This window comes from Sus scrofa, chromosome 1 (assembly GCF_000003025.6).
Source record: "Sus scrofa isolate TJ Tabasco breed Duroc chromosome 1, Sscrofa11.1, whole genome shotgun sequence".
NCBI classification, from domain to species: Eukaryota; Metazoa; Chordata; class Mammalia; order Artiodactyla; family Suidae; genus Sus; species Sus scrofa.
Genome location: NC_010443.5, coordinates 184,341,654 through 184,360,601, shown reverse-complemented (window position 1 = coordinate 184,360,601; position 18,948 = coordinate 184,341,654). Strand labels below are relative to the sequence as shown.

At 37.9% G+C, this 18,948-nt stretch overlaps 1 protein-coding gene across 2 annotated transcripts in view; it reads left to right on the top strand.

The window, feature by feature from the left end:
* Positions 1-18,948, top strand: part of WDHD1 (WD repeat and HMG-box DNA binding protein 1) — a 78,684-nt gene that overhangs the window by 18,373 nt on the left and 41,363 nt on the right. For both annotated transcript variants that reach the window (XM_021102265.1, XM_021102266.1), the window contains 7 exons: positions 4,097-4,208; positions 4,394-4,444; positions 5,358-5,453; positions 10,062-10,154; positions 11,733-11,839; positions 12,377-12,518; positions 16,660-16,870. In XM_021102265.1, coding sequence (XP_020957924.1) covers positions 4,097-4,208; positions 4,394-4,444; positions 5,358-5,453; positions 10,062-10,154; positions 11,733-11,839; positions 12,377-12,518; positions 16,660-16,870 — 812 coding nt within the window. The remainder of the gene's footprint in view (positions 1-4,096; positions 4,209-4,393; positions 4,445-5,357; positions 5,454-10,061; positions 10,155-11,732; positions 11,840-12,376; positions 12,519-16,659; positions 16,871-18,948) is intronic.

The following is an 18,948-nucleotide window of genomic DNA, read 5'->3' as shown; positions in this document are numbered from 1 at the left end:
TATGGAGGTTCCCAGGCTAGGGGTTGAATCGGAGCTGTAGCCACCGGCCTATGCCAGGGCCACAGCAACGCGGGATCCGAGCCGCGTCTGCAACCTACACCACAGCTCACGGCAACGCCGGATTGTTAACCCACTGAGCAAGGGCAGGGACCGAACCCTCAACCTCATGGTTCCTAGTCGGATTCGTTAACCACTGCGCCACGACGGGAACTCCAATATTTGTATTTTAACATACGGGAAATCTTGAGTTATATCTTTAGCATCCTTATAGAGCAAAACTAAAACGTAACTTATTAAGTTTCGGTGCCAACTTTCACACATTACTATAAAGAAATTACGGCATTTAGAGATGTAACCAAGATGGCAGAGGATTAGGATGTGGTGCTCACTTCCTACAAACATCCAAAAACCCATCTGCATATAGTAAGATTTGCAAAGGAGTTCCCGTCATGGTTCAGCAGTAATGAACCTGACTAGTATCCATGAGGATGCAAGTTTGATCCCTGGCCTCGCTTAGTGGGTTAAGGATCTGGCATTACTGTGAGCTGTTGTGTAGGTTGCAGACACGCCTGAGATCTAGCATTGCTGTGGCTGTTGCATAGGCTGGCAGCCTCAGCTCTGGATTGACGTACAAGAGACCCACCTTAGGGCAAAGGATACATAAGGTGAAAGTGAAGGGATGGAAAAAGATATTTCATGTGAATGGAAATGACAGAAAAGTGGCGGTTGCAATACTCATATCAGGCAAAATAGATTTTAAAACAAAGGTCATAAAGAAAAAGGCTTTTAATGATAAAAGGATCAATTCAAGAAGATACTGCACTTATCAATATATATGTCCCTAATATGGGAGCACCCAAATATGTACAACAAACCCTCACAGACATAAAAGGAGAAATTTATGGGGAGTTCCCGTTGTGGCTCAGTGGTTAACGAACCTGACTAGTATCTATGAGGTTGTGGGTTCAATCCCTGGCCCCGCTCAGTGGGTTAAGGATCCAGCATTGCCACGAGCTGTGGTGTAGGTCGCAGATATGGCTCAGATCCTGCATTGCTGTGGCTGTGGTGTAGGCTGGCAGCTACAGCTCCAATTTGATCCTTAGCCTCGGAACCTCCATATGCTGCTAAAAAAGACAAAAGACAAAAAAAAAAAAAGAGAGAGAGAGAGAGAGAGAGAGAGAGAAATCAATGGGAATACAGTAGGAGACTTTAAATTCACCCTAACATCAATGGACAGATCCTCTAGACAGAAAATCAACAAGGCAATGGAAATCCTAAATGATATGGTAGAATAGGTAAGACTCAATTGATATTTTCACGACATTACATCCTGACAAACACAGAATATACATTCTTTTCAAGTGCACATGGAGCATTCTCTAGGATTGATCACATACTGGAGCAGAAAACTAAGTTCAACAAATTAAAGAGTATAGAAATTACTTAGACCACAATGGCATGAAACTAGAAATGAACCACAGGAAAAGAAAGAGAAAAAAAACGATTACCTAGAGACAAAACAACATGCTACTAAAAAACCAATGAATCAGAGTTCCTGTCATGGCTCAGCTGTAACAAACCTGCCTGGTATCCATGAGGACTCAGGTTCAATCCCTGGTCTTGCTCAGTGGGTTAATGATCCAGCCTTGTTGTGGTGATGGTCACAACCATAACTTGGATCTGGTATGGTGTAGACTGGCAGCTGTGGCTCCGATTGAATCCCTAGCCTGGGAACCTCCATATGCTGCAGGTGTGGCCCTAATAAAAAGCAAAAGCAAAAACAAACAACCCCCCCCAACACACACACACAAAAAAACAGTGCGTCACTGAGAAAATCCAAAAGGAAATTACAAAATGCCTTGAGACAAATGATAATGAAAACACAACTATTCAAAATCTGTGGGATGCCACCAGAGCAGTTCGTAGAGGGCAGTTCATAGCAATACAAGCCTTCCTCAAAAAGCCAAAAAATCTCAAATCAACAACATAACCTACTACCCAAAAGAATTAGAAGAAGAACAAATTAAACATTAAGTCAGCAGAAGGAAGGGAATCGGAAAGATCATAGAGGAAATCAACAAAATAGAGATTATAAAAACAGTAGAAAAAAATCAATGGAACCAAGAGCTTGTTCTTTGAAAGGGTAAAAAGAATTGACAAACCTCTGGGCAGACTCACCAAGAAGAAGAGAGAACCCAAATAAAATAAGAATTGAAAAAGGAGGGAGTTCCTATTGTGCTTCAGTGATAACAAACCCGACTGGTATCCATGAGGATATGATTTCAATCCCTAGCCCTTCCCAGTGGCATTAAGGATCTGGCATTACCATCAGCTGAGGTGTAGAAGGTCATAGATGTGGCTTGGATCTGGTGTTTCTGTGCCTGTGGCATAGGCCAGCAGCTGTAGCACCAATTCGACCCCTAGCCTAGGGACTTCCATATGCTGCAGGTGGGTCATTAAAAAAAAGAAAGAAAAAAAAAAAGAAATGAAGAAGGAGAAATCTCAGTAGATACTTCAGAAATACAAAAAAACTTAAGAGAATACTATGAACAGTTATATGCCAACAAATTTGACAACCTAGAAGAAACGGACAACTTTCTAGAGACATATGGACCACCAAAACACAATCAAGAAGACGTAATCCAGAATCAGATGGCTTCAAAGGGAAATTCTACCAAACACACAAAGAACTTAGATGCACCATTCTTAAACTTTTCCAAAAGGTTGAAGAAAGAACAGTCCCAGAGGCATTCTATGAAGCCATCACGCTAATACTAAAACCAGACAAAGATACTACAAAAAACAAAATTATATGCCAATATCGCTGATGAATATAGACACAAAAATTCTCAACAAAATTTTAGTCAACCGAATCCAACTATGCATAAAAAAGATCATACACCACGACCAAGGGGGATTCATCCCAAGTTCACAAGGATGGTTCAACATATGTGAATCAATCAGTGGCATACACCACACTGACAAAAGAAAAGTCAAAAACCATATAATCCTGAATTGGAAGAATGAATATTGTTCAAATGGTTATACTACCCAAAGCAGGGTACAGATTTAAGGCCATCCCTCTCAAATTACCTGTGACATTTTCACAGAACTAGAACAAAAATAATCCAAAAATGTATATGGAATCAAAAGATCCAAAATTGCAAAAGCAATCCTGAAAAAAAACAAAGCAGGAGGCATAACTCTCCCAGATTTCAGACAACATTACAAAACTACAGTAATCAAGACAGTATGGTACTGGTACAAAAACAGACATACAGACCAATGGAACAGCATAGAGAACCAAGAAATAAACCCAGACACCTATTGTTAATTAGTCTTCTACAAAGGAGGAAAGAATATAAAATGGGAAAAAGACAGTCCCTTCAACAAGTGGTGCTGGGAAAACTGCACAGCTGAATGTAAGTCACTGAAACTAGAACACACCCCTCACATCATGCAGAAAGTAAACTCAAAATGGCTTAGACTTAAACATAAGATGTGACGCCGTAAAAGTCCTAGGAGAGAACATAGGCAAAACATTCTATGTGAAGTCAGAAAGAGAAAGACAAATAATGTCACTTATATGTGGAATCTAAAATGTGGCATGAAAGAACCTATCTACAAAACAGAAACAGATTCATACATGGAGAACAGACTTGTGGTTGCCAAAGGGGAGAGGGGAGGGAATGGGATGGACTGGGAGTTTGGGGTTAGTAGATGCAAACTATTACATTTGGAATGGATAAGCAATGAGGTCCTACTGTATAGCACAGAGAACTATATTTATTCTCTTTGATTAGACCATGATGGAAGTAATATAAGAAAGGAAATGGTGTGTGGGTATATATGTGTGTGTGTGTGTGTGTGTGTACATGTATATACATACATATATGTGTATATATATAATCATACACGTGTACGATTGGGTCACTTTCTGTACAGCAGAAATTGGCACAACAATGTAAATCAACCGTAATTTTTAAAAACTTAAGAAAAAGAAATTACTCATTTACTCACTATTTTGAAATATTTCAGTCATAGCTTTTCAGAAGCTTTTGTATTGGTGTTTATTGATGTACATTTCTCTTCTTAGTGATTTTCTAGTCAAAGTTGTGGATGTGATGGATTGCAGCCAACAGAAAACATTTCGAGGACATGATGCCCCTGTTTTAAGTCTTTCCTTTGACCCTAAGGACATCTTTCTGGTAATCATTTTTCTCCCTGTTTTTTTTTTTGTGTGTGTGTGTTTTGAGAATGTGTTTAAAACTGTAAGAGAATTAGCAGAAAATTTTACAGTTGATAAAGGTCTCTTTCATTTAGTCATTGAACCAGTTTCCATATAGTTTTTATGTCTGTAACTATAGAGAAATTTATTCTTTTCTTCCTGCAGGCGTCATCTAGTTGTGATGGATCTGTCAAAGTGTGGCAAATTTCAGATCAGGTAAACTAATCAGTTTCTATTTAGAACTTTTTGCCTATTTCTGTCATATGTTGGGTTACATAATGTATTATTGGACCAAAGTAATAATTATTTTTCCTTGTAATTTCTTTTGAGTAACATTACTTTTTTGTGATCACATTCCATGATAATCTATGCAAAAGCAAATATCATTGAAGACTAATTGATTTTGTCCCTAATCACAAAGGAAGTTATAAATGGTTGTTTCATTTGTAGGTTTTGTTAAGTCACTGAGGGAGATTCGATCATTATATATTTACAAAGTAAACCATGTGTTGGTGGTCCCTAGATGGTGGGGATATGAAAGAAAGGCATAGGCCACACTTGATTTGGAGAGTCACAAAACTTACTCTAACACAGCGTGATGATAGTTTTCAATGAGGTATGAAGAAAGTGCTTTCTCAGTTGTCAGAGGAACAATTAATTTTTCCTGAGCCAATTGGAGAAGGCTTGGCATTTCTAGGGATGATGTGGCTGATGAGGAAAACATCCCCTACAGATGTGCCTCAGCTAATAGCCACAGATCCTCCCCTCATGTTTATTTAAACTATTTAAAAGGATTGACTTTGACACCTTAACATTTTATTGTGGATCTCTCAAGTTTATTTTTGTAGTAACTTTATGAATTTAATGTATTGGGGTTTTTTTGTTTCTGTGTGTTTATTTGGTGAGTATGTTGTTTGCTTCTTCTACATAGGAAATACTCCTGAGTTAATTATTTAGTAACTCTGAAAGACTTAAAAGTAACTTACATAAATCAAATATTACAGTTAAATTAATATGAATTTTTTCTGAGCTATATATCAGCTTGAAGAAATCATTTATTAAATGTATTCAGTGATGTATATCTTCTTGAGAGAATTTTCATAAAGGGAAATAATTTTTTTTTAATCAGACATGTGCTATTAGTTGGCCACTTTTACAAAAATGCAACGATGTGATAAATGCAAAATCAATCTGCAGACTTGCTTGGCAGCCAAAAAGTGGGAAGGTGAGTGACTCTTATTTTTCAAACTTTGTTTTGATCATATGTTCTAGTCCTTGTTATTTTTGAATGTAAGAATGGTTTTTTATTTATTTTTATTATAATATTTTTAGTAAGAATAGTTTTTAAAAGTATAAGTTTTTCATTTAGATTATAAATTTAGAGCTCCAAGCCAACTGTTTAACATTGAAATGGTTTAAGAAATATTCCACCTTTTTAAAGGTTCTTTTTTTTGAAGAGTATTTTTTGTGTGAATGAGTTGATTTTACATTCTTTGGTGGTTTGTTTGTTTGTTTGTTTTTTTTTCCTCTCTTTAGGCTGCACCTGCAACATATGGAAGTTCCCAGGCTAGGGGTCGAATCCAAGCTACAGGTGCTAGCCTACACCACAACCAGAGCAATGGCAGATCTTAGCCGTATCTGAGACCTACACCACAGCTCATGGCAATGCCAGATCCTTAACCCACTGAGCAAGGCCAGGGATCAAACCTATGTCCTCATGGGTACTAGTTGCGTTTGTTACCACTGAGCCATGACGGGAACTCCTACATTCGTGTTTAGTGGAACAACTTTGGCAATAGTTTTGTTATGTCAACTCTTACTACTAGCATTTAACATTTTGGAGGTACTAGCTGATAGAGCTGGACAATAGAAAGATATGAAAGGTTTAAAAAGAGGAAGGAGAATGCTCAGTATTTGCAAATGAAATACTTGTGTACTAGGAAATCCCAAGAAAATCAGCTCGGGGAAAAATAATACTAAGAAAATTCAGTAACATAGTTGAGAAATAATTAGTATACAAAACAAGTAACAGTGCTATATTCCCAAACGATAGCCATTTATAAAATATGGTGGGATAGAGTTCCTTGGTGGCTCAGAGGGTTAAGGATCCAGTGTTGTCACTGTTGTGGCTTGGGTTCAGCCCCTGGCCTGGGAACTTCTGCATGTCATGGGCTCGGCCAAAAAAAAAAAATATATATATATATATATATATATGGGGCCATGGGTGTGGCCAAAAAATAAATATGGTGGGAGAAAATAATGCACTAACTGTGAAATCAAAAAAAAAACACAAAATAGCTAGGAATAAATTTATCAAAAAATGTGACAAAACTATATAAAGAAAACTTTGTTACCAAGAAGAGTAAAAGACAGAAATAATACAAATATGTCCCATTCTTTTTTTAAGTTATTTCTTTATTTATTGAGGTATAGTTGATTTACAATATTATACTAGTTTCAGGTGTACAACATAGTGATTCAAAATTTTTATGGATTATATTCCCTTTAAAATTATTATAAAATATTGGCTATATTCTCTGTGCTATACAATATGTCCTTCTAGTTTATTTTTTATGCAAAATAGTTTGTACCTCTTAATGCGCAACCCCTTTTTGCCCTCCCTTCTCTCCTCTTCTCACTGCTAACCACTATTTTGTTTTTTTAATATCCAAGAGTCTGTTTCTGTTTTGTTATATTTATTCATTTCATTTGATTTATTTTATTTTCTAGATTTCACATGCAAGTGATAGCATACAGTATTTATCTTTCTCTGTCTGACTTACTTCACTAAGCCTATCCCTCCAAGTTCATCCATGTTGCAAATGGCAACATTTAGAAAAAGATACAGAAAAATATATCCCATTCTTAGAAACAATTTTTTGATGTGAAGATGTCAGTTCTTCCCTAAATTATCTATAGTTAGTTTTGAGATCATTCAAATATAAAATATCAGTAAGATGTTTGGGGGAACCAAATAGAACTGATTCTAAAGCCATATGGAACACTTAAAGTCTTGAAAAAGAGGAGTGATGACGTCTAATTCAATCAGACAGAACATACTATGATCCTATGGGGATTAAAAATTTGCTGTTAACTCATGAATAGACACATCTATTAATCAGAAATAGATACAATTTATATAGAAATTTAGTGTCTTGTAAAGGTGGAGAAAAGGAGATTTAGTACATGTACTGGCCAAGGGCGTGGATACCAGAAGGTGAGAATTACTGAGAACTATCTTGGAGGCTTCATACCAGTGAAATGAATCTCTGTATAGGTATTTGCTGTATTACTTTTTCAATTTTTCTGTATATGCAAAAATTTGACAATATTTAAAGTAAAAGATAAATATTACAGATCAAAGGACAAATGATAAGTTGGGGGAAAGTCTGAAACAATATGACAAGAGAGCTAATTTTCTTAATATTTAAGAGTTCTTATAAATCAATAAGATCCCAATAGAAGAACAAGAACATGAGCAGACAGTGTACAAAAAAAGATACACAGATGGCTTTTAACATACGAAAGCACATGTAGCCTTTTGTACTAAAAGAAAAACGAATTGAAACACGATAGTGTATTTTTTCATTTGTCAGATGGTCAAACATCAAGTTTCATTATATACTGTGTGGAAAAGGATATGGCATTTTCTGTTTGAATGACCAACAGTACTAGGCCTAGGCATGTATTCTATAAGCTTATTTTATTTATTTTTGTTGACGTATGCCTGATTTACAATGATTGTTAATTCCTGCTGTACAGCAAAGTGATTCAGTTATGCGTGTGTATATCTATATGTATATATAGTTCTTATATTTTCCATTATATTTATTTATTTATTTATTTTTTGCTTTTTAGGGCCACACTCATGGCACGTGGAGGTTTCCAAGCTAGGGGTCGCATCAGAGCTGTAGTCACCGGCCTTCGCCAGAGCCACAGCAACACGGGATCCGAGCCATGTCTGTGACCTGCAGCATAGCTCAAGGCAATGCTGGATCCTTAATCCACTGAGTGAGGCTGGGGATCCAACATGCAACCTCATAGTTCCTAGTCAGGTTCATTTCCACTGCGCCAAGACAGGAACTCCAGTTTTCCGTTATTTTTTATCTCAATATTGAATATGGTTCCCTGTGTATAAGCATATTTATACATAGACACTACAGAGTATGTATGATAAAAATGTATCATTGTTTGTAGTAGCAAAAGATTAGGAATATTCTAAGTATTCATTAATAGGGATCTGGTTAAATATATTCTGGAATTTTTTCCTGAAAGTCGAATACTATGCAACCGTTAGAATGAAGTATATCTGTATGTTTTCATGTGGAATAATTTTTAGATACATTAAAACATCGCGGGAGTTCCCATCGTGGCTCAGTGGTTAACAAATCCAACTAGGAACTCTGAGGTTGCGGGTTCGATCCCCGGCCTTGCTCAGTGGGTTAAGGATCTGGCGTTGCCATGAGCTGTGGTACAGGTCACAGACGCGTCTCGGATCCCACGTTGCTGTGGCTCTGTTGTAGGCCAGGGGCTATAGCTCTGTTTAGACCCCTAGCTGGGAACCTCCATATCCCATGGGTGCAGCCCCAGAAAAGACAAAAAAGACAAAAAAAAAAAAAAAAAATCAAGCTGTAGAGCAGTAGGTTTAGACAGTAGATAGAATGCTACTGTTTATTGTGTATATATACTTGTATATATGTACATATGCATTCTTGTGTACTCTATACTTTATTTTTTGCTTTTGGGAAGTAGAATTTAGGGATTGTAGGGTAACTTCTCAGTGTATGCGTTGTTGTGTCATGTAAACTTTTAAAAATACATTCTATACTAAAGTCATAGTTGGGAAATCCAGTATGGAGGTTCCCAGACTAGGGCTTGTATTGGAGCTATAGCCTCCATCCTATGCCGGAGCCACAGCAACAAGGGATCTGAGCAGCATCTGCGACCCATACCACAGCTTGTGGCAACGCTGGATCCTTTACCCACTGATCAAGGCCAGGGATCGAACCCGCAACCTCATGGTTCCTAGTCGGATTCGTTAACCACTGAACCACAACGGGAACACCAGTATGTATTTTTCTCTTTGCTTATGAAACATTAATTAATGTAGTTAATTTAAAAATTTTTAAATGAAACAAAGTTTTACTAGTCATAAATGGCAAGGTTTTTTTTCTCTTTTTTTTGATAAGTGTGGAAAGAATATACCATATTTTCTTTTTTACTAATCTGTTTCTTTGGAAGAATGTATAAGAAGATAGGTGTCCTTTTCTTAACAAATTCAGAGTATTCAGGCTCTATTTCTTTCTAGCAAATAAGATGAATTTTTTTCTTTTTGTCTTTCAGGGCCGCACCCATGGTGCATGGAAGTTCCCAGGCTAGGGGTACAATCGGAACTGTAGCCGTCGGCTTACACCAGAACCACAGCAACGAGGGATCCGAGCCGCATCTGCAACCTACATCACAGCTCACAGCAACGCCGGATCCTTAACCCACTGAGTGAGGCCAGGGATTGAACCTGCATCCTCAAGGATGCTAGTCAGGTTCACCAACCGCTGAGCCATGACGGGAACTCCCCGATATAAGATGAATTTTTAGATCTAAAGAGCTTATATTTCTCAGTTAGTAGTAAAAATACTAGTCACTGCAAGCAACATGACCATCACCCATTCTTTGCTTATCAAAATTTTAAGTAATTTTCTGAGTTTTGTTGCCAGTTAAAATAGAGATTTGCTTTTATGTTTTGTAGGCTTATTTGGATGAATGTTCTGATTTTTTTCTCTTTAAATTTAATTGAATGTAAACTTTTGTTTAAATTATTTATCTTTCCTAATAGTTATTGGCAGTTCCTGTGGAAAAATCTGTTAAGCTATATAGAAGAGAAACTTGGAGCAATCAGTTTGATCTTTCAGATAATTTCATCTCTCAGGTAGGTTTTGTTAGTGATACTTGTGGTAGGCTACTGGGAATATTTAATGCATGCTTTGCTGAAATACAGTTACAGTTGGAATATTGTTGGAAATGAGAACAACCCTAGACTGTTGTGCATGTGTCCACTTTCCGACTCTCACCCTTTCTTCATTCAGCCAGTAGGTGAGTTTTTGCTATGTCCTATCTGACCATTTTCCTTTGTGAAATTTGATAAGAAAATTAATTTATAAGAAGTCAAATTTGGGGAGTTATTGTTGTGGCTCAGTGGGTTAAGAACCTGATTAGTATCCATGAGAATGCCAGTTTGATCCCTGGTCTTGCTCAGTGGGTTAAGGATCTGGCAGCTGTGAGCTGTGGTGTAGGTCGCAGATGCAGTTCGGATCTGGCGTTGCTGTGGCCATGGCATAGGCCTGCAGCTGTGGCTCCAATTTAGCCCCTAGCTGGGAACTTCCACATGCCGCAAGTGTGGCCCTAAAAAGCACACAAAAAAGGGGCAAATTTGTGAGTTCCTGCTGTGGCTCAGTGAGTTAAGAACCCAACTTAACATCCATGAGGATGTAGATTAGATCCCTAGCCTCGCTCAGTGAGTAAAGGATCTGGCATTGCTACAAGCCGAGGCACATTGCTGTGGCTGTGTCATGGGCCTGCAACTGTGGCTCCAATTGAGCCCCTAGCCTGGGAAATTCCTTATGCCACAGGTGCAAATGTAAAAAGAAAAAAAGGGGAACAAAGTCAGATTTAACCCTAGCATAGTGTTAGAACAAATAATTCTCACATTATCAGTAATTAGGCTTTATTGTTAAGTGAGTTTCATTGAGACTTGTGATCATAGTCACTGGGATTTTAGAGCAAGAAAGATTGTAGGTCTGTATTCTCTCTCTCTCTCTCTCTCCTCCTCCCTCTCTCCCTCTCTCCCTCCCTCCCCCACTCCTTCAGTCATACACACCCATTTTGCAGTTAAGACTGTTGTGGTTCACTTCACTTCCTAGTTCTCTTTATTTTATTTTGCCTTTTTTTAGGGCTGCACCCATAACATATAGAAGTTCCCAGGCTAGGGGTCAAATTAGAGCTACGGCTGCCGGCCTACACCACAGCCACAACAACTCAGGATCTGAACCACATCTGCAACCTACACCACAGCTCATGGCAATGTTGGATCTTTAACCCACTGAGGAAGGCCAGGGACTGAATTGGCATCCTCATGAATACTAGTCGGGTTCTTTACTGCTGAACCTCAACAGGAACTCCACTTCTTTTTATCTTGATGATGACTGCAAAAAGGATACCTTGTGTTCTGTCTCCTTCCAGGATAATAACATATTTTAGATTTTGCTTTTGAAATTTTGCTTGTGTAATTTTCTCATGGTAAAGTAATAGCTGCTACTACTCTGATTGTTAAGTATTACTGAAAAAGAAAATTAAAAATGGGGCAATTTTTGTCTTGCCATTTGTGTACTATATTTAATTATAAATTGTATGTGTAATAAGGGTTATAAAAATTTGAATTTGGTAATAAAATGAATGTTTAGTTTCAAATATATCAAATTGTTATTGATTAATTATTTTTCTTTACTAGACCCTTAATATAGTAACCTGGTCTCCTTGTGGACAGTATTTAGCTGCAGGGAGTATTAATGGTTTAATTATAGTTTGGAATGTGGAAACCAAAGATTGCATGGAAAGGTATGATTCAGTATATCTTTTTCTCTTTTTTGCTTATTTCTATTAGATTTTTGTTTTATTATGAAAAATTTCAAATTTCTAGTTACTAGATTGTCAGAATGCAAATAAATGTTTATCAAAAATTCCTTAAATTTTTCCAAAAATATACCTAAAGAAATGTATAGTTTAAAAATGAGTAAGTAGGAGTTCCCTTCGTGGTGCAGTAGAAACGAATCCAACTAGGAACCATGAGGTTGCGGGTTTGATCCCTGGCCTTGCTCAGTGGGTTAAGGATCTGGTGTTGCCGTGAGCTCTGGTGCAGGTTGCAGACAAGGCTCGGATCCCGAGTTGCTGGGCTCTGGCGTAGGCCGGCGTCTACAGCTCCGATTCAACCCCTAGCCTGGGAACCTCCATATGCCATGGGTGTGGCTCCAAAAGGACAAAAGATGACAAAAAAAAAAAAAGAATAAATAAATAAGTAAATACAGAATTAAATAAGAAATGTATAGTTTATATTTTTCTTGACAGTGTTTTAAGAACTCACTTTTTAATTTTTAGGGTTAAACATGAGAAAGGTTATGCAATTTGTGGCCTGTCATGGCATCCTACTTGTGGTCAAATAGCTTATACGGATGCAGAAGGAAATCTTGGACTACTGGAGAATGTTTGTGATCCTAATGGAAAGATGTCAGGCAGTAAGGTAAAAAGTAATAGGGTAGAGCAGTTTCTTCAGTCTTTCTGTGGTTGTGGGGATTTGGGAAATGCTACAAGCTACATTACTTTTTTTGAAAAGTATTATTTATGTTATTAGATGTTCAGTAATGTTTTATCATAAAACAGTTTAAACGTGTATATCCTAATGTTTCCCAGATATATTTTACTAAGAAACTTATTTCCCTCCATATAATGCCTATTAATATTCTACGGCTTTCTAAGCAATACCTTTGTGAAATACTAGTATCCTGGTGTTCTTGGGTTTTTTTAGTTAAATAAATGTTTTATAGGGATAAAAATTAGCATTAATACCTATAACTTAGTTTAGCTTATAGACATTTCTGTTCTGAATTAGCCTTCACTCTTAAAGTTAACTATATACCCCTTAGGCTTAGCTGCCCAGTCTTACTGAACTGCTTTAAGCAGGCCACCTTGTTTTATAACTCCTTGCTTTTGCTCATTATTCTACCTGCCTGGCAAATATACTCATTCATATTTCAAGTCTTAGTTTGGACTTCAGGTTAAAGATCATAGACTTAATATACCCATTTATCTTTGCTCAAATACCTGATCCCTGGTGGCCCAACGGGTTAAGGATCTGGCATTGTCACTGTTGTGGCTTGGGTCACTGCCATGGTGGGGGTTCGATTTCTGCCTGTAAACAGTGAAATTCCCAGCCTAATTTTTATACTTGGCTCCCAGAGCATTGTCAGCCAGTCTTAGGCTTTTCAGGCAGGAGATTGGTAGAATGATCTTTGGGGGAATCTAACAAAAAAGACCAGAGCAGGGAGGATATTCTTTTTTTTTTTTTTTTTTTAATTTGTATTTTTATTGAAATAGATCAGTGTACAATATTATGTAACTTACAGGTGTACAATGTAGTGAGTCACAATTTTTAAAGGATATACTCCATTTATAATTATTATAAAATGTTAGTTATATTCTCTGTGTTATGCAGTGTCCTTATAGCTTATTTTATTGATAATACTTTGTACCCTTTAATCTTCTGCTCATGGATTGCCTCTCCTCCCTTCCCTTTCCCACTGGTAACCATCAGTTCTCTGCATCTGTGAGTTTGTTTCTTTTTTGTTATACTCACTGTTATATTTTTCAGATTCTGCACATAAGTGATATCATACACTGTCTTTGTCTGTCTGACTTATTTCACTTAGCATAATACCCTCCAAGTCCTATCCATGTTGCAAATGGCAAATTTTCATTTTTTTATGGCTAAGTTAGTATTCTGTTTTATATATATATATATCACATCTTCTTTATCCATTCACTTAGGTTGCTTATATAGCTTAGCAGCTGTAAATAATGTTAATAACATTGGGGTGCATGAATCTTTTCCATTTAGTGCTTTTAGTTTTTTTCAGGTATATACCCAGGAGCAGAAGTGGTAGGTATTATGGTGGTTCTGTTTTTAGTTTTTTGAGATACCTCCATACAGTTTTCCACAGTGGCTGCACCAGTTTGCATTCCTACCAACATTATGGAAGGGTTCCTTTTTTTTTTCCTTATGGGGCCACACCTAAGGCATATGGAAGTTCCCAGGCTAGGAATCAAATTAAGAGATACAGCTGCCAGCCTACGACACCACTCACAGCAATGCTGGATCCTCAACCCACTCAGTGGGGCCAGGAATCAAACCTGTGTCCTTATGGATACTCTTTGGGTTCATTACTGCTGAGCCACAGTAGACTCCAGGGTTTCCTTTTCTTCATATCCTTGCTAACATTTGTTGTTTATGGCCTTTATTTTTTTATTTATTTATTTTTTTTGCCACACTTACAGCATGTGGAAGTTTTCAGGCCAGGGATAGAACCCTTGCCACAGCAATAACCTGAGCTATTTGAGCAGCAACAGTACCAGATCCTTAACTCACTTAGCTACCAGGGAACTCTTATTTGTAGTCTTTTTGAGGAAAGCCGTTTTGTCAGGTGTGAGGTGGTATCTCATTGTAGTTTTTATTTGCATTTCCCTGATGATTAGCCATGTTGAGCCTCTTTTTTTGTGGCCATCCGTTTGTCTTGAGCATCTTTTAATGTGCTTGTTGGCCATCTCTACGTCATCTTTGGAAAAATGTCTAAAAATTGCACTAGAATATTATTTACAAGTGTGGAGGAAAGTATCAAACAGTTAAAATAACAGAGAAGTAAGTTGGAGGCCGTTCAGGGGACTATTTTCATTTTTAAAATAAACCATGTAACACTGACAAATTTATATGCCTGTCTAACATTGATTTAAAAAATTAAATCGAGAAATAATTTTTAGTTCAAAGGTCGTCACATTTTCTTAAACCTTAAACCTAAAACATTAACGCACCTATCTAGAATTGCCCACTCTTTCCTTTTGCTTTTTTCCCCTCACAATACCTCTAACATTTTATGGCCCTCACCATGGGGATAAGGTAAACCCCCCCCTTTTTTTTTGTCTTTTTGCCATTTCTAGGGCCACTCCCACGGCACATGGAGGTTCCTAGGCTAGGGGTCTAATTGGAGCTGTAGCCGCCGGCCTACACCACAGCAACAAGGGATCTGAGCCGCATCTGCAATCTACATCACAGCTCATGGCAATGCCGGATCCTTAACCCACTGAGCAAGGTCAGTGATCGAACCCGAAACCTCATGGATGCTAGTTGGGCTCGTTAACCACTGAGCCACAATGGGAACTCCCTAAATATCCTTTTTGTTGTTGTCTTTTTAGGGCCTCAACTGCAGCACATGGAAGTTCCTAGGCTAGGGTTCAAATCAGAGCTGTAGCCACTGGCTTACGCCACAGCCACAGCAACACAGGATCTGAGCTGCATCTGTAGCCTTTGCCACAGCTCATGGCAATGCCAGATCCCTAACCCACTGAGCAAGGCCAGGGATCGAACCTGTGTCCTCATGACTACTAGTTGGGTTCATTAACCACTGAGCCATGATGGGAACTCCTGAAATATCTTCTTATAGCATTTAGTTGCTAATATAATTATTCAAATCATATATTTAAATATGTGAATTTAGAAGTTATTTTTTCTGTTCTCTCATTTATTTAAATGTCCGTTTCGTACAGTTTTCATTCATTCTATAGGAATAATTGTGATCTTTACAGTGTATTTGTTACTCTTCACTTTCTAAAGTGATCTCAAAAACTATTTACAGTGACATTCTGTACCTGCAATGATGTGTTCATATCCCTGGGAATCAATAATTAATGTTGAATTTCTTTGCTACCTTTGTTTTTCTATTGGTTCTATCTAATAATATATAGTATAGATTACTTCTATAAGCACCAAAAAAAAAAAAAAAAAAAAAACCCTGAAAACAAAAAATTAGGTTTAACCAAGGTCATTTAAAGCAAACAATCTCTTACCTAAGCACTATTTGGTTCAAAATAAAAGTAAATGAGGGTAGTTCCCATGGGGCTGGCAGCAGGTTAAGGATCCAGCATTGTCACTGCTGCAGCTTACGTCACTGCTGTGCCTCGGTTTTAATCCCTGGCCCGAGAACTTCCATGTGCCATGGGCTCAAACAGAAAAAACAAAAGTAGAAGTTCCCAGTGTGGCTCAGCAGGTTAAGGACCTGATGTAGTTTCCATGAGATTGTGGGTTCTATCCCTATCCCTGGCCTTGTTCAGTGGGTTAAGGATCTGGCATTGCCTTAAGCTGTGGTGTAGGTCAAAGATGTGGCTCAGATCTGGTGTTGCCATGGCTGAGGTGTAGGCCTCTGCTATAGCTCCAATTTGACCTCTAGCCTGAGAACTTCCATTGCCACAAGTACAGCAGTGAAAAGGAAAAAAAAAGAAAACGAGAGAATATTTTATAATGAGGGACTTTGTTAGAACTCAGAGGTGACTTTTCTGGAGGAAAACTTATGAGGAATAAAATCTTGCCTTATATTTGTGTATATATGTGTTTTTTACATGTCTGTCTTACAGTCCCACCTTATCCTTAGACTACAAGACATTTAAAGTAAGGACTAGGTCTTATATAAAAAATATGTTTGCTAATTATTCTCACCAGGGCGTTTTCTTACTTGGTAGAGTTTATATTCTTTATCATTTTAGAATACTGCCTTTTGAGTAATTGGGTTTTTCCAAATAGTCCACTAATACTTTCTAATTTGCTAATTTTGTTCAAGGTATCTAGCAGAGTGGAAAGGGATTACAATGATCTTTTTGATGGAGATGATACAGGAAATGTTGGTGATTTTCCAAATGACAATGCAGTCGAAACCCACTCTTTTTCAAAAGAAACTAGAAATGATGAGGAAGATGATGATGACCTCATGCTGGCTTCAGGTCGTCCTAGACAACGAAGTCACATCCTAGAAGATGATGAGAACTCAGTTGGTATGAATTGATTTTGTGAATGGGATCATCCATCTTGTTAATTAAATATTTTCAATTTTTCATTAAAACTATTAAAGTCATTGAATTGGTAGACTATAGCTAAATCAGTATGTAGAGGGGAATTTATAGCTTTAAATACGTATGTTGAGAAAGGTTTCGCATCAGTCATCTAAGCTTCTGCTTTAGCAAACTAGAAAAAGAAGAGGAAATAAAGGCCAAGCAAAGCAGAAGGAAGGAAATCATAAAGAGCAGAATTCAATGAAATTGACAACCAAAAGCTATAAAGTCAGTAAAACCAAAAGCTAGTTCTTTGACTAGATCAATACACTTAACAAATCTCTTTCCTGATGGAAGGTAAGATACAAATGACTGATAGAAATAATGAAAGGCCCCCCCCCCGGCCTTATAGACCTTCACTACCAGGTATGTTGGCTACTAGCCGCTAGTGGCTATTGAGCACTTAAAATGTGGCTAGTTCAGATTAAGATGTCTTGTATATATAAAATGCAACCAGATTTTGAATACAGTACAAAAAAAAAAAGAATATAAAATATATCGGTGTTTTTGTTTTTTTCTTTTTTGGGCTGTACTTGTGGCATGTGGAGGTTTCCAGGCTAGGGGTCAAATTGGAGCTGCAGCCACTGGCCTACACCACAGCCACAGCAACTAGGAATCCGAGTTGCGTCTGTGGCCTACCGGCAATCACTGGGTAAGGCGAGGGATGGAACTTGCAGTCTCATGGATGCCAGTCAGACTCGTTTCTGCTGAACCACGATGGGAACACCTCTTGGTTGTTTTTTACGTTGACTACGTGTTGAAATTAATATTTTAAATGCAATACATTATTAAAATGAACCACATCTGTTTCTTTTTCTTTCTTTTTTTTGTCTTTTTGCCATTTCTTGGGCCGCTCCCGCAGCATATGGAGGTTCCCAGGCTAGGGGTCAAATCGGAGCTGTAGCTGCCAGCCTACGCCAGAGCCACAGCAACGCTGGATCCGAGCCGCATCTGTCACCTACACCACAGCTCATGGCAATGCCAGATTGTTAACCCACTGAGCAAGGGCAGGGATCGAACCCACAAGCAACCTCATGGTTCCTAGTTGGATTGGTTAACCACTGCGCCACGACAGGAACTCCTGTTTCTTTTTACTATTTAAAATGTGGCTACTGGAAAAAAAGATTGTAATTTAATAACTTTAAATAAAATGCCTATTGCAACAACTCACATGCTGAAATAACGCATTTGTGAAATAATGACACATTTGAACATTACCAAGTAAAATACCAATATACAGTGGTAAATTGTGCTGCATTTAAAGCATATAGGGTTTATGGTGTAGCACTCCTGAAGTGTTTAGTCTTGGGAGCTAATTACATTCTTTTTTCTTTTTTTCATTTGGTGCCTGTCATACAAAAGTTCATGGGGCCAGGGATTGAACCTGCGCCACAGCCATGACAGTGCCAGATCCTTAACTTCTGGGTCACCAGGGAACTCCTCATCACATTCTTAAAAGTTTTTGAGGACCCCAAAAATAATTGCCTATGGAGTTATGTTTGTTTTTACCATGTTAAAAGTTAAAGCTGAGAAATTTTTTAAATATTCACTTTAAAAGAACATTAATAAACTCATATGTAAACACAAGTAACATTTTCTGTGAAAACAAAAATTAGTTATGGCATAACTAAAAAAATTTAGTTATGGCATTGGGAGTTCCCATCGTGGCTTAGTGGTTGATGAACCCAACTAGTATCCATGAGGACTCGGTTTGATCTCTGGCCTTGCTCAGTGGGTTGCGGATCTGGCATTGCTGTGAACTGTGGTGTAGGTCTCAGACGTGGCTTGGATCTGGAATTGCTCTGGCTGTGGTGTAGGCCAGTAGCTGTAGCTCCTATTCAACTCCTAGCCTGGGAACCTCCTGATGCCGTGGTACAGCCCTAAAAAGACAAGAAAGGAAGAAAGAAAGAAAGAAAGGAAGGAAGGAAGGAAGGAAGGAAGGAAGGAAGGAAGGAAGGAAGGAGGAAGGAAGGAAGGAAGGAAGGAAGGAAGGAAGAAAGGAAGAAAAATGGCACTGTTTT